The sequence below is a fragment of the Equus przewalskii genome, chromosome X (assembly GCF_037783145.1).
Source record: "Equus przewalskii isolate Varuska chromosome X, EquPr2, whole genome shotgun sequence".
Classification (NCBI taxonomy): domain Eukaryota; kingdom Metazoa; phylum Chordata; class Mammalia; order Perissodactyla; family Equidae; genus Equus; species Equus przewalskii.
In genome coordinates this window covers 99648899-99669659 of record NC_091863.1, presented here as the reverse complement: position 1 = coordinate 99669659, position 20761 = coordinate 99648899, and the positions used below count along the sequence as shown (strand labels likewise).

Below are 20761 nucleotides of genomic sequence, written 5' to 3'. Positions count from 1 at the left end.
ATGAAGAGTCTCTGCTAACATAGTACATTACATCCAAAAGCAATGAAGTATTCTGTACTCTGACTCCTAATAACAGCAGTAGCTTCCACTTACTGGGCAGCTACAAGTTAAGCATCACATTACCCAATTTATCAGATAGAAAACATCAAGTTTGGAGCAGTTAAATAACTTGCCTCAAGTGTTTCAAGCAGTCAAAGAGCTTAGATTCGAACAATGATCTTATTCTAAGGCTCTTTCCACTAATTTATACTGCCTAAATCACTAAATATCCAAATTTGAATACAGTAAGAATTACATAGAAAAAACCGTCCTGACTTACCGGTATCTATGTACAAACACTCCCTTAAATATTGCATTCATCATATTTTCTATTTCATCTTGATTTTCTTGAAGCTGAAAAGAATATATCATATCATTTCTTTATAATTGTAACGGAAAACAACCAAAAGAACATCTAAAAGTTGTTACAAGTACAAATGCAGGTTTTTCCAGTGTTTGGGTGGTTACAACTAATTTTTAATTCCACTAGACATTAGTAACCACATAGGAAAATTAACAGCTGTTGTATATCAGGTAGCTAAAGGCCCTTGATATGTGGAATATTTGACTTGGCTTGTAACATTTAGCTGGTAGGTTAATTTTTTCTAATGCTCACAAATTTCTATTGCATAAAGAATATGTAAACAAATCTGTTAAGTAGTCTAATACAATCCATATCATGTATTATATAACGGATCTGTTCATATGGGAAAAAAGCAAAACAATATTTCATTATTTTGATCTTTATCATCTGAAAAAGAAAAGTTCCGTTAACTAGTGCCTGGTCAAGAACAAAAGGAATTTGAGTAAAACAACCTGGTATAAAATTTGTCTCCCTGTGAAATTCTTTGCGAGGAACAAAGCTCACCTGAAATAATCAAGTAAATATTTCAAATATTGGTTGGCTTATCTATTCCCATATATTTTCAATTCAGAGCTTGAGAGTTAAGAGAAAATTATTTCAGAGCTTGAGAATTATGATAAAATTCTTTCATAATCTAAGTATGAATTAGCTTTTTGATTATGTTCTGTGCTTTGGTAAAATGTCTTTTTTTCTTTTTATGAATATAACCTTGCATTTCCAAATAATGCTAACAAGGGCATGCATTTCTTATATTTATTAACACAGATAAACAGTCAAAGGTACATGTGGTCTTCCAACATGTTTGAAAACTTAACCATAACCTAGAAATATTGATATATCTATACAGGAATCTTAACCTCAAAACCCTTTTACCTATACCCACTCATTGTATGCTCATAATCTGTTTTGTTTTGTTTCTTTTTTCTTTTTAAAGATTGGCACCTGAGCTAACAACTACTGCCAATTTTTTTTTCCCCTCTTTTTTCTCCCCAAATGCCCCCAGCACATAGTTGTATATTTTTTTAGTTGTGGGTCCTCCTAGTTGTGGCATGTGGCATGCTACCTCAACGTGGCCTGACGAGTGGTGTCATGTCTGCGCCCAGGATCCGAACCGGCAAAACCCTGGGCTGTCGAAGCAGAGCACTCAAACTTAACCACTTGGCCACGCGGCTGGTCCCCTGTATGCTCATAATCTTAAATTTATGTCCAAGAATTAGGTCATAATTTTAAGGACTAAGACATGCATTATGTTTACCTAATAAATCATCTGATGAAATGTGTTAACTAAGGGGCAAAAAGGTAAATTCTTCATTTCAAACTATATGAAAAAGATGAGAAATTTAGGCATGGGGGAATATGGGCAAGAGTTTCCTGGCTTTTCTAGAGTTGGGGCATTTTAAAAAGTCTTTGACTATCTCAGAAATAATCAACTTAAAACTACAGCTACCATCCCCTCCCCCCATAAAATGTCAAAATCAAGTAATCTATGGATTACCATGGCAAATAATTTAACTCAACTGCATTACTAATATTTCTGAAACATCAAAATTTGCCTATTAGAAATTTTTTTTAAAAATCCCCGATATCAGATAGCAAAATGCTCTATCACCAGTGAAGGAAGAATTTAAATCAAACACAACATCAAAATATTTTATTTACTGTTATTTAGCATAAGGCTGAAAAACATATTTTCCTCATTCAAAGTTGAATTTAGTGGTCAGTGACTAACGTTAACCAAGTGCCTCCTACACTACAAAGAAAACCCACAGATTTAGACACCATTAACAGCTCATAAAATATTATTGAAAGTGATTTCACATAAGTGAAACCTCATTTCATCCTGACAACAAGCTGAGGGAGGAAGTTAGGAAAGATTTTTTTCACAGTAGAGATGAAAAAAACTTGTCAGACTAGCCCAGGATTCCTTACTTGAAGTCTTGAACTCTTAATCTTATTCCATACAGAAAGAAAATAGATGCAAAAGGTATTGTTGGCATGGACAGTTCACAAAACTAACTAAGACATATAAACAACTTGAAATGTTATTTAAATTTAAATGTTACAAAAATTTTTCTCTGCTGAACTAGAAAAGTTATATCATAACTAATAGTGACCAAACTGGTCACATATTAATATCTTAAGTATTCTATATAAAAGTTTACCTCTTTCCGCTTCTGTAGCAGGAGTTCTAGCCTCTCGTTGGCTCGTTTTCCAATCATTTTATTCCGTTCTGCCTCATACTGTCTTTGTGTATTATCCATATTAATGCTAAGATTTAGTGCCACATTCACCAAAGCTGTCATCAACTTCATAGCTATTTTTAAATGGAAAATGTTGAAATTAGTCTCACAGATGCAAAAACTTACAATTTAAGATCAAATTAAAAGAAATTAAAAACAAGATAGGCTGTTCTGCTTCTAACAGAAAAGAAAAATACAGCTGCTACAAATGACAACAATAACAAAACAGCTAATACGTACTGAATACTTACTATATGTCACTCAGTTACCTATGTCAAGTACTTTTCATGGATTTACCTCCTAATCCTCACAACAGCTCTCAAAGTTAAGTATTATCCCCATTTCATTCATGAGGAAACCAAAGCTCAGGGAGATTAAGAAATTTGCCTCAGATTACACAGTTCATATAAGCAGTTAAACCAGGATTCAAAACTAGGTAATCTGACTCCAGACTATGCTCAAATCTCACTATTCTATAATATGTCCCCTACAATGATCTTTTTCAGAGATCATGGCTCACCTTCTAAGTAAATTTTGGTTCACACAGCAGTCATTTAGCTATCTCAGTAACAAAGGGAGGGAGCTTGGAGTGTTTTATATCAAACTACAGTGTGTAAAAATGCTGGAGTTTTATCAGTATTTGATTTCAATTTTACTCTATTACATATCATCATAAAGACAACAGTGAAATTATGAAGAAAAGATCTAAATGAAAAGTTAAAAGTACAAAAAGTAAAACATCACTTAATGAAATGCTTTTTATTAGACTTCCTCCAGATCCCCACCTTCTATTATTGAACTCTTGCTCCTGAGACAAGACTCACTGCCTGTGGTTTAAAACTTAGTAATGGAAATATCTGACTATTTTATGCTTTCTGTAGCTTACTCCAGACTGTTTCTCAGACCTGGTTCATTATATGACAGAAAAATACAAAACTAAATCTTAATTTGTGGCTACTGCCTCTCTTTAAAAGAGATTCCCAATTTTTTGCTCTGAGCTATTTCATACTCTCAGCAAACCACTTTATCATACTGATCTAAAATTATTCACCTTATGCCACCACACTTGTGTTACTTTACCTTAGCCATCAAGTTCTTAACATTAAATGCTACCTAAGTTCATAGAGCAAGATCACAATCATTTTTGTGACCTGAAATCTAAAAACAAAAAAACCTATAGGGTGACTGTCTGCATTTTATTTTTAAAAACGGAGGACTTGGCAGAAATATATCTTTAATCATAGCTTTAAATCTTTGGGAAAATATTCTAAGGGGCAAAAGTATCCCCACACTTAGAGAATGAAATTTTTTGGTAGAAATCAAAGTACTTTATCATTAAGACTTAGAATACTACAGTAACAATTAATACCTACTTGATTTATTCAAAAACCAATCAAAAAGCTCCTATTCAACAATACATGTATCAATAATTTTACCTTTAGCACAAAGGAGAAACCAAAAGATTTTATCATCAACACCAAAAATCCCTGTTCTAGTATTAATCATGTGAGGCTTAAAAACGTAACTTGTTTCATTAAAATTTAAAGATCAAAGAATTTGACTCAGACTAACGTTACTCAGAAACATAAGAAAAATCAACTTTTTGTGGTGTGGTTAAAGAGTAAGCATTATCCTGTAGGGACCCATGATAGCAGGAGGGACTGTGTGTATCAGACAAAATAAGAGTCATTAGGACTACATATCCAAAATGACTCAGTCTCTCCAAATTTGCTATCAATATCCCCCCTAATAAAACATCTTTTAAGAACCACACACATTTCTATCCACCTCTTTTCCCTTTCTGTGGCACAGTAATCAAGTAGGTCAACCACAAGAAAACCATCACATACTACTATAGTATGCCTTCACAGAATCAAAACTGAAAATATCATCCTATTCTCAGTAATTCACGGGGGTTTGGAGGAGAGGGGAGAAGTCCTCTAAGTGGTTACTTTATAAACAAAATTAATTAATCTGTCACCATTATTTCATTTCTTTTAATGAAAATCATTTTCATCTCTAACCTAAGGAAATACACAGAAAATATTTCTAAATACTGACCTGCCAGGGTGCTTGTATGTCGAAATGCTCTGACTTGTGAGTCAGACAATCCTGTAAGAAGTGAAATGACTGTATCCATCATGTACTCATCGTATATGATACTATATTGACACTGCCGTACTAATACACCAATGAATTCACAAAAACTGGATTTGAACTTCTTCCACTGAGGACCAGCCATGGTAAGTGGATAATCTCCACTATCCTAAAACAGAAATTTTAAACAGTAATTCCATTTAAAATGCATGACAATAAAATTTCACTTGTTTTTGAAATACCCTAGGTAGAAGCTGAAAAGATTCCTTTATCTCACCTTCCTTCTCCAATAAATCCTCAAAGTAGGCAGAAGAATAATATGCAAAGCTAGAGGTAACTTTGAACACCTCTTCTCTTTTATTTAAGACCAAAGGATATTCTGAATTCACTTTAACGAATTAAAATATATACCAATTACTCAGAGGTTTAAAAAAAAAAGCCTCTCCCATCAAAGCAGAACTTTAGTCTGATAAGCAAAGATATGCCTATTAAATTTCTTTAAAACAAAAGCAAACCAAAATCAAACCAAAGTTATAGTTTTTAATGGACTCAAAACGATGAAATCATATTCTTAGTCTAAAGATTGGTGTATGATTTATAAAAAATGGAAATATTACAACATACGTTTTCATTAGCTTCAGGCCATCAAATAGCCAACAGACAAAAACAATCAGATAATTTTAAAAAGAAATGGAAATGTAGCTAGTAGAGGCTGGAAAGACTGGTACTCAGGTATCCCTCTATATAAAGACGGGGCATTGTTAACAAAATTACATTCGGATTCTCCATAAATCCTTAAAAACAAACAAGTCCTTAAAAACAAACAAGTCCTTAAAAGCAGAGACCAATACTACATAGAACCTCTAAAAGTAAGAGTTTCTAACAAGAATATCCTAGAGACTTAAGGTCATTTTATCAGTATACTTTATTAAGTTTTTAACAATTAAATTTTGTCATTAGAGAAATTTTCTTTTTAATTTTGTCATGCCATATATAAGCTGAACTATTTCTCATCTGAGAATAAGGTCCTAATACTCCACAAAAATGTTTTCTTCCATATTTTCTGATTGGCTCATTTAGTGACTATATTGAAATGTATCACCTTAATTGTTGTTAGCAACTTGGTTTGCTGCTATTTTCATATATTTCAGGATTCTTATCTCAAATAACTGTTTCCTTTAAGGTTCTCACTAAAACATTTAATATTAGAAGGTTAAAATAATATCAGTACTCAATTGATTACCTCTCAACTACTCGGAGACTGATTAATAGCACTTAGTGATCACCAAAGCTTTTTTAACAACTCTTGTCTATCTTTTAGAATGATAGTTGAAAGCTCCTTCATCAGAGTAAGCAAGGATAAAATGATCAAACAAAACTCAAATGAGACAAGGCTTTCTATTTGAAAATCCACGGTGAAAAGGAATGAAACAAACAAAAACCCCTGCCCTGAAAGAGCTTATATTATAGCAAATATAAATATGTCTTTATTGGTAACAGTATTTCAAAGACATCACAGTGATAAAGGATCAATTCAAGTCTAATCTATTACTTATTTTTTATTTGCATTGTTCTTATTATTCATATTGGAAACACAAAAGAGATTTTAAACAATAAAATTTTACATATATATTTTTTTTTCTTTGCCTCAACTACCTGGCTCCCTGATGATTGACCAATTTTACTTTTACAACATTCCAAGATATGTTCTCGGGCTCTAAATTTTATTCTTCCTTAAATTTTAGTTTTTTGACACTAATAATAACTACCATTAAGTTCTTACTATGTGCAGAATATTATAAAATGCTAAGGAACTTTTCAAACATTGCTGAATTCAATCTTCATAACAGCCTTATGAGATAAGTATTATTAGCCCCATTTTACAGATGATGAAACTGATGCTAAGTTAACAACTTGCCCAAGGTCACATAGCCATCACTTGCTTGAATCTGATGCCAAAGGACTTATTCACAACACTAACACTCAGAATTTAAGAATACTTTCAAGAGTAAATCAAGATCAACATGCACAAAATTATCAAAACATTTAGGGTAATAAGTTACCTCATCAAACTCTTCAGTCATCTTTCGAATTATTTCAGAGTTCTGCATATGTCTGAACATTTCTGCCGTGACAACTCCTGAAATACGTAAGTGTAAGAAGTTAATACATGGTAGAATGACAAAAATAAAGAGAACTTCTAAGTCAGTCTCTAACACTAAATTATCTACAGTCGCACAATAAGGTATGCTTATTTATTAAGTGATCTTTACTGTAATACTCAATTGTATGAATAAATGCTACTCTCAATACACACAAGAAAACAGCCCCACACTTATGACAAGTATCTTTCTTCCTAGCTCAATCAGCCTTGGCCATTTCTACCCAACTTACTTTACTCATGCCTATAAGATGTATACTGGCTTAGCCCTTTAATATAAAACATATGTCCATCAAGGATGACATAGCATCCAAGGTAACATTTAAAACCTTGAGGATGACCCTAAAGATAATAAGGGAAAGAGTAACAGGTAGAGTTCACTCTAGCCAGGATTCTTTATTAAGCACTACTATATGTAAGGCAACTACATCCCATCATCCTCTAAAAGGGCTTTAAATAAACAGAAATAGCAACTTGTACTTCCCGCCTATCCAGAAGCCTGTAATCTAGCTGGAAGTTTAAATGAAGAATAACCAAAAAAAGGAAGGAAGGAAGGAAAAAATAAACTATTAAAGGTAGTACATAATAAACGCCCTGAGTGGCAATGTCAGGAAAAGCTATAGCTCAGACAAAAAAAAAGATTAGCATAGGTCAGGTGTTTCACAAAGAAGGAATCTGATAAGGACATTTAGAATTTTAAAGGAGGATGGGAGAGGAGAAAAGATGCATGTTATAAGAAATAGTAAAGGTTAGCCAGGTAGAGATCAAATATCAGATAAAGGATTTCTAGGAAAAAGTTATGAGAAGGAGACAATGCATAAAGATGTACACGAATTTCCACTGACTGGGTGTCGACATTTTTAAAAAGTAAAAACCACCACTTTCAAAACCACATTTCTATTGCTAGATTATTCCTTGCCAGTCTTGTCACTAGGCATACCATAAATATGGTAACATCTAAAAGAAAAATATCTTGTTACTAAGATGAGATTTATTATAAAAACTAGAGATAATTAACAGATTTATTTCAATTGACCCAGCTACATTTTTTTTTTTTTGTGGAAGATTAGCCCTGAGCTAACTACTGCCAATCTTCCTCTTTTTGCTGAGGAAGACTGGCCCTGAGCTAACATCCATGCCCATCTTCCTCTACTTTATACGTGGGATGCCTACCACAGCATTGGTTTTGCCAAGCGGTGCCATGTCTGCACCCGAGATACAAACCAGCGAACCCCGGGCCACCGAGAAGCAGAATGTGCAAACTTAACCGCTGCGCCATCTGGCTAGCCCCTGACCAAGCTACATTTATAAAGTACATGCATGTACTCATATGTGTGTGTGTGTCTGTCTGTGTGTGTGTGTGTGTGTGTAAATGTAAAACAACAACAAAACAACATACTCCCTTTTCAACCCCAAACCTGAAAAGAACAATCGATACTTAAGCTCCTTCTCTGCGGGCATGCAATTTAAGACTTTCCAGTAGCATAACAAAGCCAGCAGGGGTAGAACAGGAACTAAGACCCATTAAAGCCTCCTATGCGCCAGCCACTTTACAAATATTTGGCCCTGGTAACAAGCCTATGAAGCAGGTACTATAACCCTGGCCTTTCAGATGAGGAAACTAAGGCTAAGGGAAAGTGAAGTTAAATAATTTGTCTGAGATTATTCATCTACATCATGCTGTCCACTCCCATGTGAGGTCAATTTCTAGTGGTACTGTGGAAGAGCCCTTACTTACAACATTAAAGAACCAAATGATTGTTTAAAAATATTAACAAATTTGGAAGAAAGCGCCATTTCCCTAGCTAAAAAAGTACATTCTCAAAATGTTGAAGGGTTTTTATTTTAATCTAGGGTCATGGATATAACTTCAGAACCTTCCCATACTTTATACCCAGGTGCCGTAAACTTGGCAATGCTGGAGAAGTACAAGTAACTCAAGCCCTGAAACAACTTCTATGAAATAAACATTTATCTATCAATAAATCTCAAAGTAAACATACTGCAAACACCTTGACAAATGTCCCATTTCTAAAGCTTCTCCTCTCATTTCACAGACCATATAACAGCCAGAAACCCAAAAACAAGCAGGAAAAAAGTAGCTGTCACAAACTCCTTGCATACAACTCCTAAGGCAGTTATGAAGGCGTCACTAAGACATCAGGCCAGAGGCCTTTTAAGTGTGGGGGACATGAAGTCAGACTACTAAAAACCAGTTAACTAAAAAGTGACAGCTGACCAGGAAAGAAAGAAGGCAACAACATTGGCCACAGAATCACCAATCACGAAGCAGTTTGGAGCTTTTCAGTGTAGGGCGAAATATCCATCCACACCTCAATGGCTGCGGAAGGCCTAACTACAGTAAAATCACTGATGCTCACAATGACACTTCTGAGTCCACAGGAAATGGTTAAAGTACATTGTATATACTTAAAGAAGTTTCTAACTCATTTATAAAAGGATTCTATCAAAATAATTTTGAGTGTGTCCTGAAAGTACTTAATGACCTTCATTCTGATTATATGGTAAATTCTCCTTTATGGAGTTTTTTTGACCCTAAAATAAATACTACGACAGTGCTTAAATCTACCTGATAATTTAAGTTTTCAACAACTCAATTTTTAAAAATCTTGACAACCTGGTTTGTGACAAGGTATATCCAAATGTTGAGTTGGTAAACTCCTAATTTATAATCAGAGTAATGCCAGAAAAAAAATGCATCTGATAAAAAGAAAATGCTCTGGCTACGGCTTTGTTTTAAAACTACAATTCAGAAGACCAATTAGGAAACTAAAACTGGCTAAACTACAGTATAACAGGGAAGACTGAAGATAAAAATTCAAATTTCAACTCATCAAATTATTTCTGGCACCTACTCAGTTGTTCTGCAATCAACCTTCCATTTTCAAAGAATCTAAAGAGAAAGGACATGGTCCTTGATTACATAATACAACAAACAGGTACTTCTATCCCTCTACTCTAGAAAGATGGACAGGACACAGACAAAATAAAATAATATTAATCTATCTCGTTTTTTAAAAGAGTTAATGTGGCTCATTATATTGTCATTACTGGAACACTTCCTCTGAGAAGTCAGCAGAAGCAAACTAAGAAACTTCCTGTACTCTAAAATTTTTTAAAATTTTTTTTAAAAAATTTCTCAAAACTGACCACATTAATGGTATTTTAAAGATCATAAACTCAAGAAGTTAATATATTTGTCTATTAGGCCTCACATACATAACTTTTAACACGCATGCTGCAGTGAATGTTGTAAGCAATCTCAAATAAAATGCATCATCTAATGTTGTTTTTCAATTCCAATGACAGTATTTTTAAAGGAGTATTGTAGAATTAAAGTAGTAGATATAAGTAAATTGCTTCTTGGGATATTTTGGTCAGATTTGTTTAAATCAGTCATTCTTTAGCATCTGAACTTTTTAGATCTAATTTTAAGTTAACATTCCCTCCTCCTGGCTTCTAATGCCCACCCACATTTTTGGTGCCATTTTCATAAAAAAAGTAATATCCTTGGAAAACACTGTAACATTTACCTGTTTATCTTCTAGAACTTCAAGGATGGGCCAACTAGTAGGGAGCCATAGGATAGATCAGAACCTGCCCATGATCTGCAGTGACTCATTTAGTGATCCAGGTCAGGATGTATGACTCCCAAACTCACGTAACTTTGTCCCCCTGCCAAATGTCTGCATTAAATATTCTTGTTCCAGGGAAGACATTACTATATTTTATATTTCCCCACTCCTACTTCAAAATATTTTTAAGTAAAGTTAAAATATTTTAAACAAAACCCCACTCCCCACTCTAGAATTTCTCTACCTTTTAGAAGAAAAACTGGAAATTTCATCAATATCTTACTTAACTCACTTACTTAGTTATTACTTACTTACCTACTTACTTACTTACTTACTTACTGTTATTCATGGCACTTTTTAATTCCCTACACTTTACTCCCTGCCATTTGAACCTGTATCTCTTCAATATCTTCCTCCTCCCTTCTTAATCCATTTCTTTGTTCCTAAAACCAGATGCTGAAAGTGGGAAATACATCTAATAAAAGTAACATAACAATTATAAACTGCCACGTTTTTAGTCAACTTTCACATATATGAATACAACTGTGTCAACAGATCTCCTCTCTTACTTTGTTCTTTTTTCCTTATACATTTTATATGCTGATAAGGCAAACAATTCAATAGCTTGGCATTATTTTCCGTGTTAAGTGCTAATGTATCTTCAAGTGGAACAAAAAAGAAGAGACCATTTGAGAACATTCTGCATCCACAATAAATATATCTTACCTTTACAGCCTGAACACTGAATAAAAAAGTTGATGAGGTCAAGAAGTGCTATATCTCGGTCATGCTTGTATGATTCTATCCAATCATCTACCACCGACTATAGTAGAGGGGAGAAAAAAAACATTAGCTTTTTCTAATGTTCTAAGAATTAATTAAGTCCAATTAAAGTCATTCAGATTCAACATTAAGTGGTTACCACATTACTTTAAATTAACATATACATACCTGTATACTAAAATTTAAGCTTAAATTTTAACAATAAAATAAAATCAAATTCAGTAAAACAATCATATGATAGTACATAATGATGATCAATCTTGTTTATTTTGCATTAAAAGGAATCTGAAAACTATGGAATCCAACTCTAATTACTTATTCTTAGTGACATTAAAGACATTCTAGAAAATATTAAAAGCCACATCTACATCCTTTTTGACTAAAGTATTATTCTAAACAATATTTAAATATTAACACTGCAATGGAATGAAAATAAAAATTCTTTTTTAAAAAGTGAATGCGGGGCTGGCCCCATGGCCAAATGGTTAAGTTTGCACGCTCTGCTGCAGGTGGCCCAGTGTTTTGTTGGTTCGAATCCTGGGCACGGACATGGCACTGCTCATCAAGCCACGCTGAGACAGCGTCCCACATGCCACAACTCTAGGACCCACAACGAAGAATATACAACTATGTACCAGGGGGCTTTGGGGAGAAAAAGGGAAAAAATAAAATCTTAAAAAAAAAGTGAATGCATGGGTGAATGAGGAAATGCAAAACAAAATAACTTTTCAAAAGTGAGCACTACTATGGACAGCTAATCTTTGACAAAGGAGCTGAGGGCCTACAATGGAGGAAAGAAAGTCTCTTCAAGAAATGGTGCTGGGAAAACTGGACAGCCACATGTAAAAGAATGAAAATCAACCATTCTTTTTCACCATTCACTAAAATAAACTCAAAATGGATCAAAGACCTAAAGATTAGGCCTGAAACAATAAGTCTTCTAGAAGAGAATATCAGCAGTACACTCTTTGACATCAGCTTCAAAAGAATCTTTTCGGACACCATAACCCCTCAGATGAGGGAAACAATAGAAAGAATAAACAAATGGGACTTCATCAGACTAAAGAGCTTCTTCAAGGCAAGGGAAAACAGGATTGAAACAAAAAAACAGCCCACTAATTGGGAAAAAATACTCACAAGTTATTTACCCGACAAAGGGTTAATCTCCATAATATACAAAGAACTCACACAACTCAACAATAAAAAATCAAACAACCCAATTACAAAATGGGCAGGGGACATGAACAGACATTTCTCCAAAGAAGATATACGGATGGCCAATAGACACATGAAAAGATGCTCATCATCACTAATCATCAGGGAAATGCAAATCAAAACTACACTAAGATATCACCTTACACCTGTTAGAATGGCAAAAATATCCAAAACCAAGAGTGACAAATGTTGGAGAGGCTGTGGAGAAAAGGGAACCCTCATACACTGTTGGTGGGAATGCAAACTGGTGCAGCCACTATGGAAAACAGTATGGAGATTCCTCAAAAAGTTAAGAATAGAAATACCTTATGACCCAGCCATCCCACTACTGGGTATCTATCCTAAGAACCTGAAATCAGCAATTCCAAAAGTTCCATGCACCCCTATGTTCATTGCAGCATTATTCACAATAGCCAAGTCATGGAACCAACCTAAGTGCCCAGCAACTGATGACTGGATAAAGAAGATGTGGTGTACACACACACACACACTGGAATACTACTTCAGCCATAAAAAAGGACAAAGTCGTCCCATTCACAACAACATGGATAGACCTTGAGGGTATTATATTGAGTGAAATAAGCCAGACAGAGAAAGACGAACTCTGTATGACTCCACTCATAGGTGGGAGTTAACATATGAACAAAGAGAACTGATCGGTGGTTGCCAGGGGAAAGGGGGGTGGGGGGGTAGGGCACTAGGGGTGAAGTGGTGTACCTACAACATGACTAATAATGATGTACAACTGTAATTTCACAAGGATGTTAACTTTCATTACCTTAATAAAAAAAAGTGAACACTAATACTCTCGTGTTAGTAAGAAAGTCAAATTGAAGGCTAAATAGACATCAAAAGAAGGTAGGACAGTTCATGGATCTGGAGACTTAATATTGTTAGATGACAATACTCTCCAAATTGACCTACAGACTATCAAAATCCCAGCTGGCTTCTTAGCAGAAATTGTAATGTTGATGCCAAAATTCTTATGTTAATTCAAGGGATCCAAAATAGTCAAAACAATCTTTAAAAAGTATAAACTTGGAGGACTCACACTTCATGATTTCAAAACTTAATACAAAGCTACAGTAATTAAGACAGTATAGTACGATATAAGGATAGATGTAGATCAATGGAATAAAAATCAGAGTCGAGAAATAAACCCTTATATTGATGGCTATTTGATGCCAACCAAATTCAATGGAGAAAGACTAGTCCAACAAATGATGCTGGGACGATTGGATATCTATATGCAAAACAATGAAACTGGACTCTCTCTCACACCATACACAATACCTACCTTAAAATGGAAGAAAGATCTAAATGTAAGAGCTAAAACTATAAAACACAGAAGTAAATCTGCACAGCGTTGCATTATACAAAGTCTTCTTAGATACCAGACCAAATGTACAAGAGACAAAAGAAAAAAATAATTTTACATTCAAAATCAAAACTTTTTGTGCTTCAGGGGCCGGCCCCATGGCCAAGTGGTTAAGTTCGTGAGCTCTGCTTTGGCGGCCCAGGGTTTCAGTGGTTTGAATCCTGGGCGCGGACATGGCCATGCTGAGGCGCCATCCCACATGCCACAACTAGAAGGACCCACAACTGAAAATGCACAACTATGTACCGGGGGGGCTTTGGGGACAAAAAGGAAAAATAAAATCTTTAAAGAAAACCAAAAAAAAACCACTGTTTGTGCTTCAAAGGACTCCATCAAGGAAGTGAAAAGACAACCCACAAAATGGGAGAAGATACTTGTAAATCATGTATCTGATAAGAGATTTTTGCCCAGAATATAGAAAGAACTGTTATAATTCAATTATCTTAAAAAAGCCAAATAACACAAAAGTATAGCCAAAGGGATGTGAATAGATAATTCTATATAAAAGATACACAAATATCCATTAGCACATGAAAATATGCTCAGTGTAATTGGCCAGCAAGGAAGTGGAAATCAAAACCACAGTAAGACACCATACTTCACACCCACTAGGAAGGTTATAATAAAAAATAGAGACAAAAACAAATGTTAGCAAAGATTTGAAGAACTGGAATGCTAAAACACTGCTAGTGAGAACATAAAATGGTGCTGCCGCTTTGGGAAAAGCAATTTGACAGCTCCTCAAAAGATTAAACAGAGTAACATATAACCCTGCAACTCAACTCCTACTTACCCAAGAGAAAAGAAACATACATCCAAACAAAAACTTGTACAAGAATACTCATAACAGCATTATTCACAATAGCAAAAAGTAGAAACAAACCAAGGGATGAAAGGATAAACAAAATATGGTATACCCATACAATGGAGTATTTGGCAATAAAAAAGAATGGAGTCATGATACATGCCACAACATGGATGAAACTTGAAAACATTATGTTAAGTGAAAGAAACTACTCAAAAAGGACCACATATTGTATGATCCCATTTATACGAAATGTCTAGAATAGGTATAATTTATAGAAAGTAGATTAATGGTTGCCTCAACTTGGCGCAGGTGAGGAGAAAGTGACTGCTAATGGGCAAGAAGTTTCTTTCCAGGGTACCGAAAAATACTCTAAAATTAGATTTTGGTGATGGCTGCACAATTCAGTGAATATACTAAAAGCCAATGAATTTACACTTTAAAAGGGTGAATTTTACAGTATGTGAAGTATATCTCAATATACTAATTTTTTAAAAAACAGAATAGAACTATAATAAAAGCAGTACTTTATTCCTTTGGAGACAGAAGAAGAAACCACAGAACAGATAAAAACAATTTCTAAATATACCAAATTAAAAATAATTTGTATAAACAACAGCTAATATAAAAAATGAAAAGTCAGGAGGGAAAAATGTTTTAAGTTATATACCAATAAATAGAGAACCTGGGTACAACTGAATGAATAAAATACGTGCATTTGATGTACAAAAAATATGATTACACAATAAAGAAAAGAAAAAGGAAATATTATCTAAGAATTACCTGGCTCAGAGAGACTGGAGATATTCTAAAACTTTATTTCTAGATTTCAGTCCTTTTCTATATTTTACAACAGCTTGTGTATGCTAACCAACTCAATGTAAGAAAGAAACATCTTTAAGATTCTTCCCAAATACGACACAAGCAATAAATATCAAGAGAATGTATTATGGACTGTGCAAGTTTTAAAACATGGCTGCACATTGTTTGACATCATTCCCCAAAGAGAAGTGGGGTTTATGTCCCCTTCTCTGGAGCAGAGTGCAACAGAAATCAAGTTTTCACGATTAGGTCATGAAGGCCATTCAACTTCTGCATTGGGTTCTTGAAGCACTAGAGAACTAGACACTCCTAGCTGCGGACACTCTCTCCAAACCTAGAAGCCATACTGTAAGAAGCCCAAGCCACATGGAAGGACCATTTGTAGGTACTCCAGGTAACAGTTCCAGCTGAGACCAGCCTTCAAGTCACTACAGACTAGGCACCAAACATGAATAAAGAAGCCTCCAGATGATTACAATCCCTAACTGTTATGTCATCTCCAGGGATCCAAGTTGTCTCAGCTAAGGCCCCAGCCATCATGGATGGGAACACAGACAAGTCAGCCCTATTTAGTTCTGTCTGAATTCCAGACCCACAGAATCACTAAGCATAATAAAATAGTTGTTCTTTTTTCTTTTTCTTTCTTTTCTCTCTCTCTCCCTTTTTTTTTTTTTTTTTTTGCTGAGGAAGATTGGCCCTGAGCAAACATCTGATACCAATCTTCCTATTTTTGCTTGAGGAAGATTCGCCCTCAGCTAACATCTGTGCCAATTTTCCTCTATTTTATATGTGGGTCACCACCACAGCTTGGCCACTGATGAGTGGTGTAGGTCTGTGTCTGGGCACCGAACCCAGGCTGGCAAAGCAGAGCAGGCTGAACTTAACCACTAGGCCATGGGGCTAGCCCCTGGTTGTTCTTTTGCATCACTAAGTTTACAGTGGTTTGTTATATGCAGCAATATATATTGGGACAAAAAACAATATTGATTTGGATCAATAAAAATACAAAAATATTTAATGAAATCTTAGATCACCACATCACATTAAAAAATTATTCATGAAGATCAAGTAGAGTTTATACTAGGAATACAAGTCTGCTGTAATAAAAATAATACAAGCTATCACACTGAAATATATTTTAAATTTTTAATCATCAAATGGTATGCTTAAGAACTTATTCAATAAAATTCAACATCTATTATCTAATAGAACCAGGGGCATATGCATGGTTTCTCCTTTCTTAAAATCTAAGAAGTATTTTAAAACCAACAGCGAGTCTTGTACTTATTCATTCTCACTTATAATTACTGAAATAGATATATCCTGGGGATACAAAAAATGAATAATACATGGCCCCTGATCAAGGAATTAACAATCTAGAAGCAAATTCAGACATACGCATAACTATAATACAATATACTAAGTGCCATAATGGAAAGAGAGGAGTAAGAAATACATTCAAAGGGAGAAGGAGACAGAGCCCAAGAATGCTTCTCAAAAGAAGAGTGACATTTGATTTAGTCAATCTTCTGTGATATGGAAGGGAAGAAAAGAAGACTATTTCAGGCAAAGAAAAAAACAAGAAAGGCCTTGTGCTAGAGTACATACTGTGGCTAGAGAAGAGCAAGTATGCCATAAGGAAATGTGGGCTGGAACTTTTAGATAAGAACTCTTGGAAGTTTGTAAACAGGGGACTTCCTTGATCAAATATGGTATTAGAAAGATAACACCAGTGGAAGTACACAAAACAAACTGGAGGTGGGGAGACGATTCAAGGAAATCAATGGAGAGATACTGTGGACATTCCGCCTTTCAGGGGGAAAGCACATTTAGAAAGAGAAAAACAGATGGTACAGAGGTACAATCTTAACATATGACAAACCATAAACAACCCAAAAATAAGGAAAAAGTTCATTCTTTAAAAACTGAGATACCATTACAAAAAGAATTAAATATAAAGCTAAACTTTCACAATTTTACTAAACATTTTGATGAGCCAAAAAGTTAAACAAAAACCCTACAGACCAGACAAAAATAGAACAGCCTAATTAGTTGTGGATGTAAGTTGAGATTTCTGATGTTAACAAAAATGAGAGATATCATAAAAAAGATTAATGCACTTTACTTAGAACAAATTACAGAGAAAAAGTATAATATAAAAATAAAAGGGAAAGTAATGAAATGATACATCATGTAACTGAGATAATTTATCTTTTTGACAAAATTAAACCCAAAATGGGAACTAGAGAGGGAGATAATTTTTCAAATTAGGGAATGACTAAATAAACCACAGCACAGTAATATAATAAGACATTATTGTCTTAATATCAAATGTGTATAAAAATAATCATTTACGGCCAGCTGTGGTGGCCTAGTGGTTAAGTTGAGTATGTTCCACCTTCGGTTTGGGTTTCTGGGCATGGGCCCACGCCACTCATCTGTCAGTGACCATGCTGTCAAGGTGGCTCACATACAAAAAAAGAGGAAGATTGGCAATAGATGTTAGCTCAGGGCAAATCTTCCTCAGCAAAAGAAATAATAATCATTTAAAACATTAGAGGCTGGCCCCATGGCTGAGTGGTTAAGTTCAGGCGCTCTGCTTCGGGGGCCCAGGGTTTTGCCAATTCAAATACTGGGGGCAGACATGGCACCGCTCGTCAGGCCATGCTGAGGCAGCATCCCACATGCCACAACTAGAAGGACCCACAACTAAAAATACACAACTATGTACCTGGGGGCTTTGAGGAGAAAAAGGAAAAATAAAATCTTAAAAAAAAAAAAAAGTAAAACATCATACAGGAAATAAAATCCCCACCCTAAGCTAAACTATATGAAAGCAAATCCTATATGGATAAATGAAGGTAAATTCGAATTTAAGAAAATACATTGCTCCGTACAATTATTGATAGCTCAAAAAACTAACAATTCATCTTACATGTTAAAATGTTCCTTATTAGTTCAAATATATATTTTAAAATTTACTGATAAAACTACACCTATTTAGATGATTTATAAACAAGATTTGCATTTCAGTTATTAATAACAAAAAGCTTAAATGACTAGTTCTCCCTAAACCATCCATGTGCACCCTTTGATTAAAGTTAATTCTATAAAGGAAAGAAATTATTCCCTTATTATAAGTTTTATAAATTAAATAACTTTATTAAGCATGTATATTGAGTACAGTGTTTATTTAATTTTTAACAACCATATGGGTTTAACCTCCACTGTAATGACTAAATGCTTCCATTGTCATAAAATTATGCAGAAGAAACAAAATTAGGATGATTTGGCATGGATTAACTCCAACTTTTTAGTCTTTTGCTAAGAAACAGCACAAGTAATAAAAGTTATAATAGACAATAGTGATCAAAATAATTCAATTCACTAAAGTGGACAGTGATTATATTAGGTCACTCAACCAAGCATTCTATACAGGCAAAGGACTTCATGTTTTAATGGCAGCTATAGAAATTCAGGGGAAATTGAAACTTCATAGGGTTTACGTCAGCATATTTTTTGACCAAATAATTTTTTATTCTATGCCATTAAAAGAAAATAATGCAGAATAAAATGACTCAAGACACAGCTTAAAAGTCTTATGTCTGAAAAGAAAAATCCCTAGATTTCTGACTAGTTTGTTGCTTTTTTCTAATAAGCAGTATTAGCAATCTTTTTAAACGCAATTTAAAAAATCAGGGACATATCTTATACAACTCACTCAAGTTTAAAATGTACAAATAAACTGGGAAGAACACAACAAACATTACCTGCATAGCACTCTTGCCCATTTTAACAACTTCAAACAACATCATGTTTTCCACTCCATTCTGTTGGTGATGCCCATTCATTCGGTTTGGACCAGCAGGAGGTTTTGCTCCTCCATTTCCACCTTTGCCCTTTTCTCCTGGGCCCTTTTTGCCTTTTTTACAAGTCTGCACAAAAATATAAGTTGAGTAAGTTCTATCATTACCCTTGAGAGTTCAAAATAAAGCTAGAGCAGAGGCAGCTGACAGGGTACATAATTATAACATGCTTAAACCTGACCTACAGGGGAGTGCCATACACATATGTCATAATAAAATGATATGGTTGTGACAGCCTCTTTGTGGTATCAATTTTTTCATTTAGACTACCATACACCTCACATGACACTGCAGTTAAGAGCACAGCCTCTGCAGACTGACAGACTGCATGGGTCCAAATTTCTACTCCTGTTAGCTGAGTGATCCTGGGTAAGTTACTTAACCACACTGCTTCAGAGAGATTTCCTAATTTGTAAAGTGAGGATAAAACTGTGCCTACTTCATAGAGTTACTGCTTTAGGGTGCAGATTAGAGTGGGCAGCAAAAACAACAAAACTATCGAATAAGTAACTCATACTTAGTTCAACATTTTAACTTGATGTCAACTGTTAGTCTTATAAATCACTGCAGGACACTGACAAAGGAATTCTAAACAGTATGAATAGGCGTATCAACCTCATTCTTCTTCTGGGCCCTCCCTCCAACACTCACTTATCACGAAAATTGAACTAATGAACACTATGGAAATGAAGTCTCTTTAGAAGGAAGTTGTCAATATTGGGGTGGGGGCTTCATAAATCAGTGAAAAGGTTGCCTACATGCCTCAGTTATAAAATACTTCCCACAGTTTACATACTTTGTCATAGAAAAATAAGTCATTCCCTAACTCAGAGTCCTCATTTCTAAAATGCCAGAGATGTATTAAAATCTTTACAGATTAGAACAGATGATTTCTAAGGTCTCTTTTAGACCTACACATTTCTATGATCTTGAGCAAGGGTTGGCAAACTTTCTGTCAAGTGCCAGATTGTAAATATTTTAGGCTTTGCAGACCACATACCGTCTCTGCCACATATTCTTTGTTTATTTTTACAACCCTTTAAAAACGCAAAAACCATTCTTAGCTCTTGGGCAATATAAAAACAGGCCATAGGTTGCAGACCCCTGATCTACAGCCAGGTCTGCAAATTTATTTTCACTGACAGGCTGTCTGTTTCTATACTTTGTTCCATAGAGGGTCCTTCGTTCTTCTTCAAGAGTCCAAAACCACCCTACTCTTAACTACTTCAAATATATTATTTGTTAATTTACATTATTTTGTTAATGAGATTCAGTCTTTGTGAACCTAAGTCATTAATTCCTAATTGTAGAATGAAAGGCTTTTGTCCCCAGTAAAAGGAATTTCGGAGATAAGGGTGAAAGAAAGGATCAACCACAAAGAATACACTAGAAAAG

At 34.7% G+C, this 20761-nt stretch overlaps 1 protein-coding gene across 14 annotated transcripts in view; it reads right to left on the bottom strand.

The window, feature by feature from the left end:
- Window positions 1–20761, bottom strand: part of STAG2 (STAG2 cohesin complex component) — a 134838-nt gene that overhangs the window by 49351 nt on the left and 64726 nt on the right. For all 14 annotated transcript variants that reach the window (XM_070604346.1, XM_070604347.1, XM_070604338.1 and 11 more), the window contains 6 exons: window positions 19271–19435; window positions 11224–11320; window positions 6804–6880; window positions 4705–4909; window positions 2566–2717; window positions 320–393 (listed from right to left, as the gene is read on the bottom strand). In XM_070604346.1, coding sequence (XP_070460447.1) covers window positions 320–393; window positions 2566–2717; window positions 4705–4909; window positions 6804–6880; window positions 11224–11320; window positions 19271–19435 — 770 coding nt within the window. The remainder of the gene's footprint in view (window positions 1–319; window positions 394–2565; window positions 2718–4704; window positions 4910–6803; window positions 6881–11223; window positions 11321–19270; window positions 19436–20761) is intronic.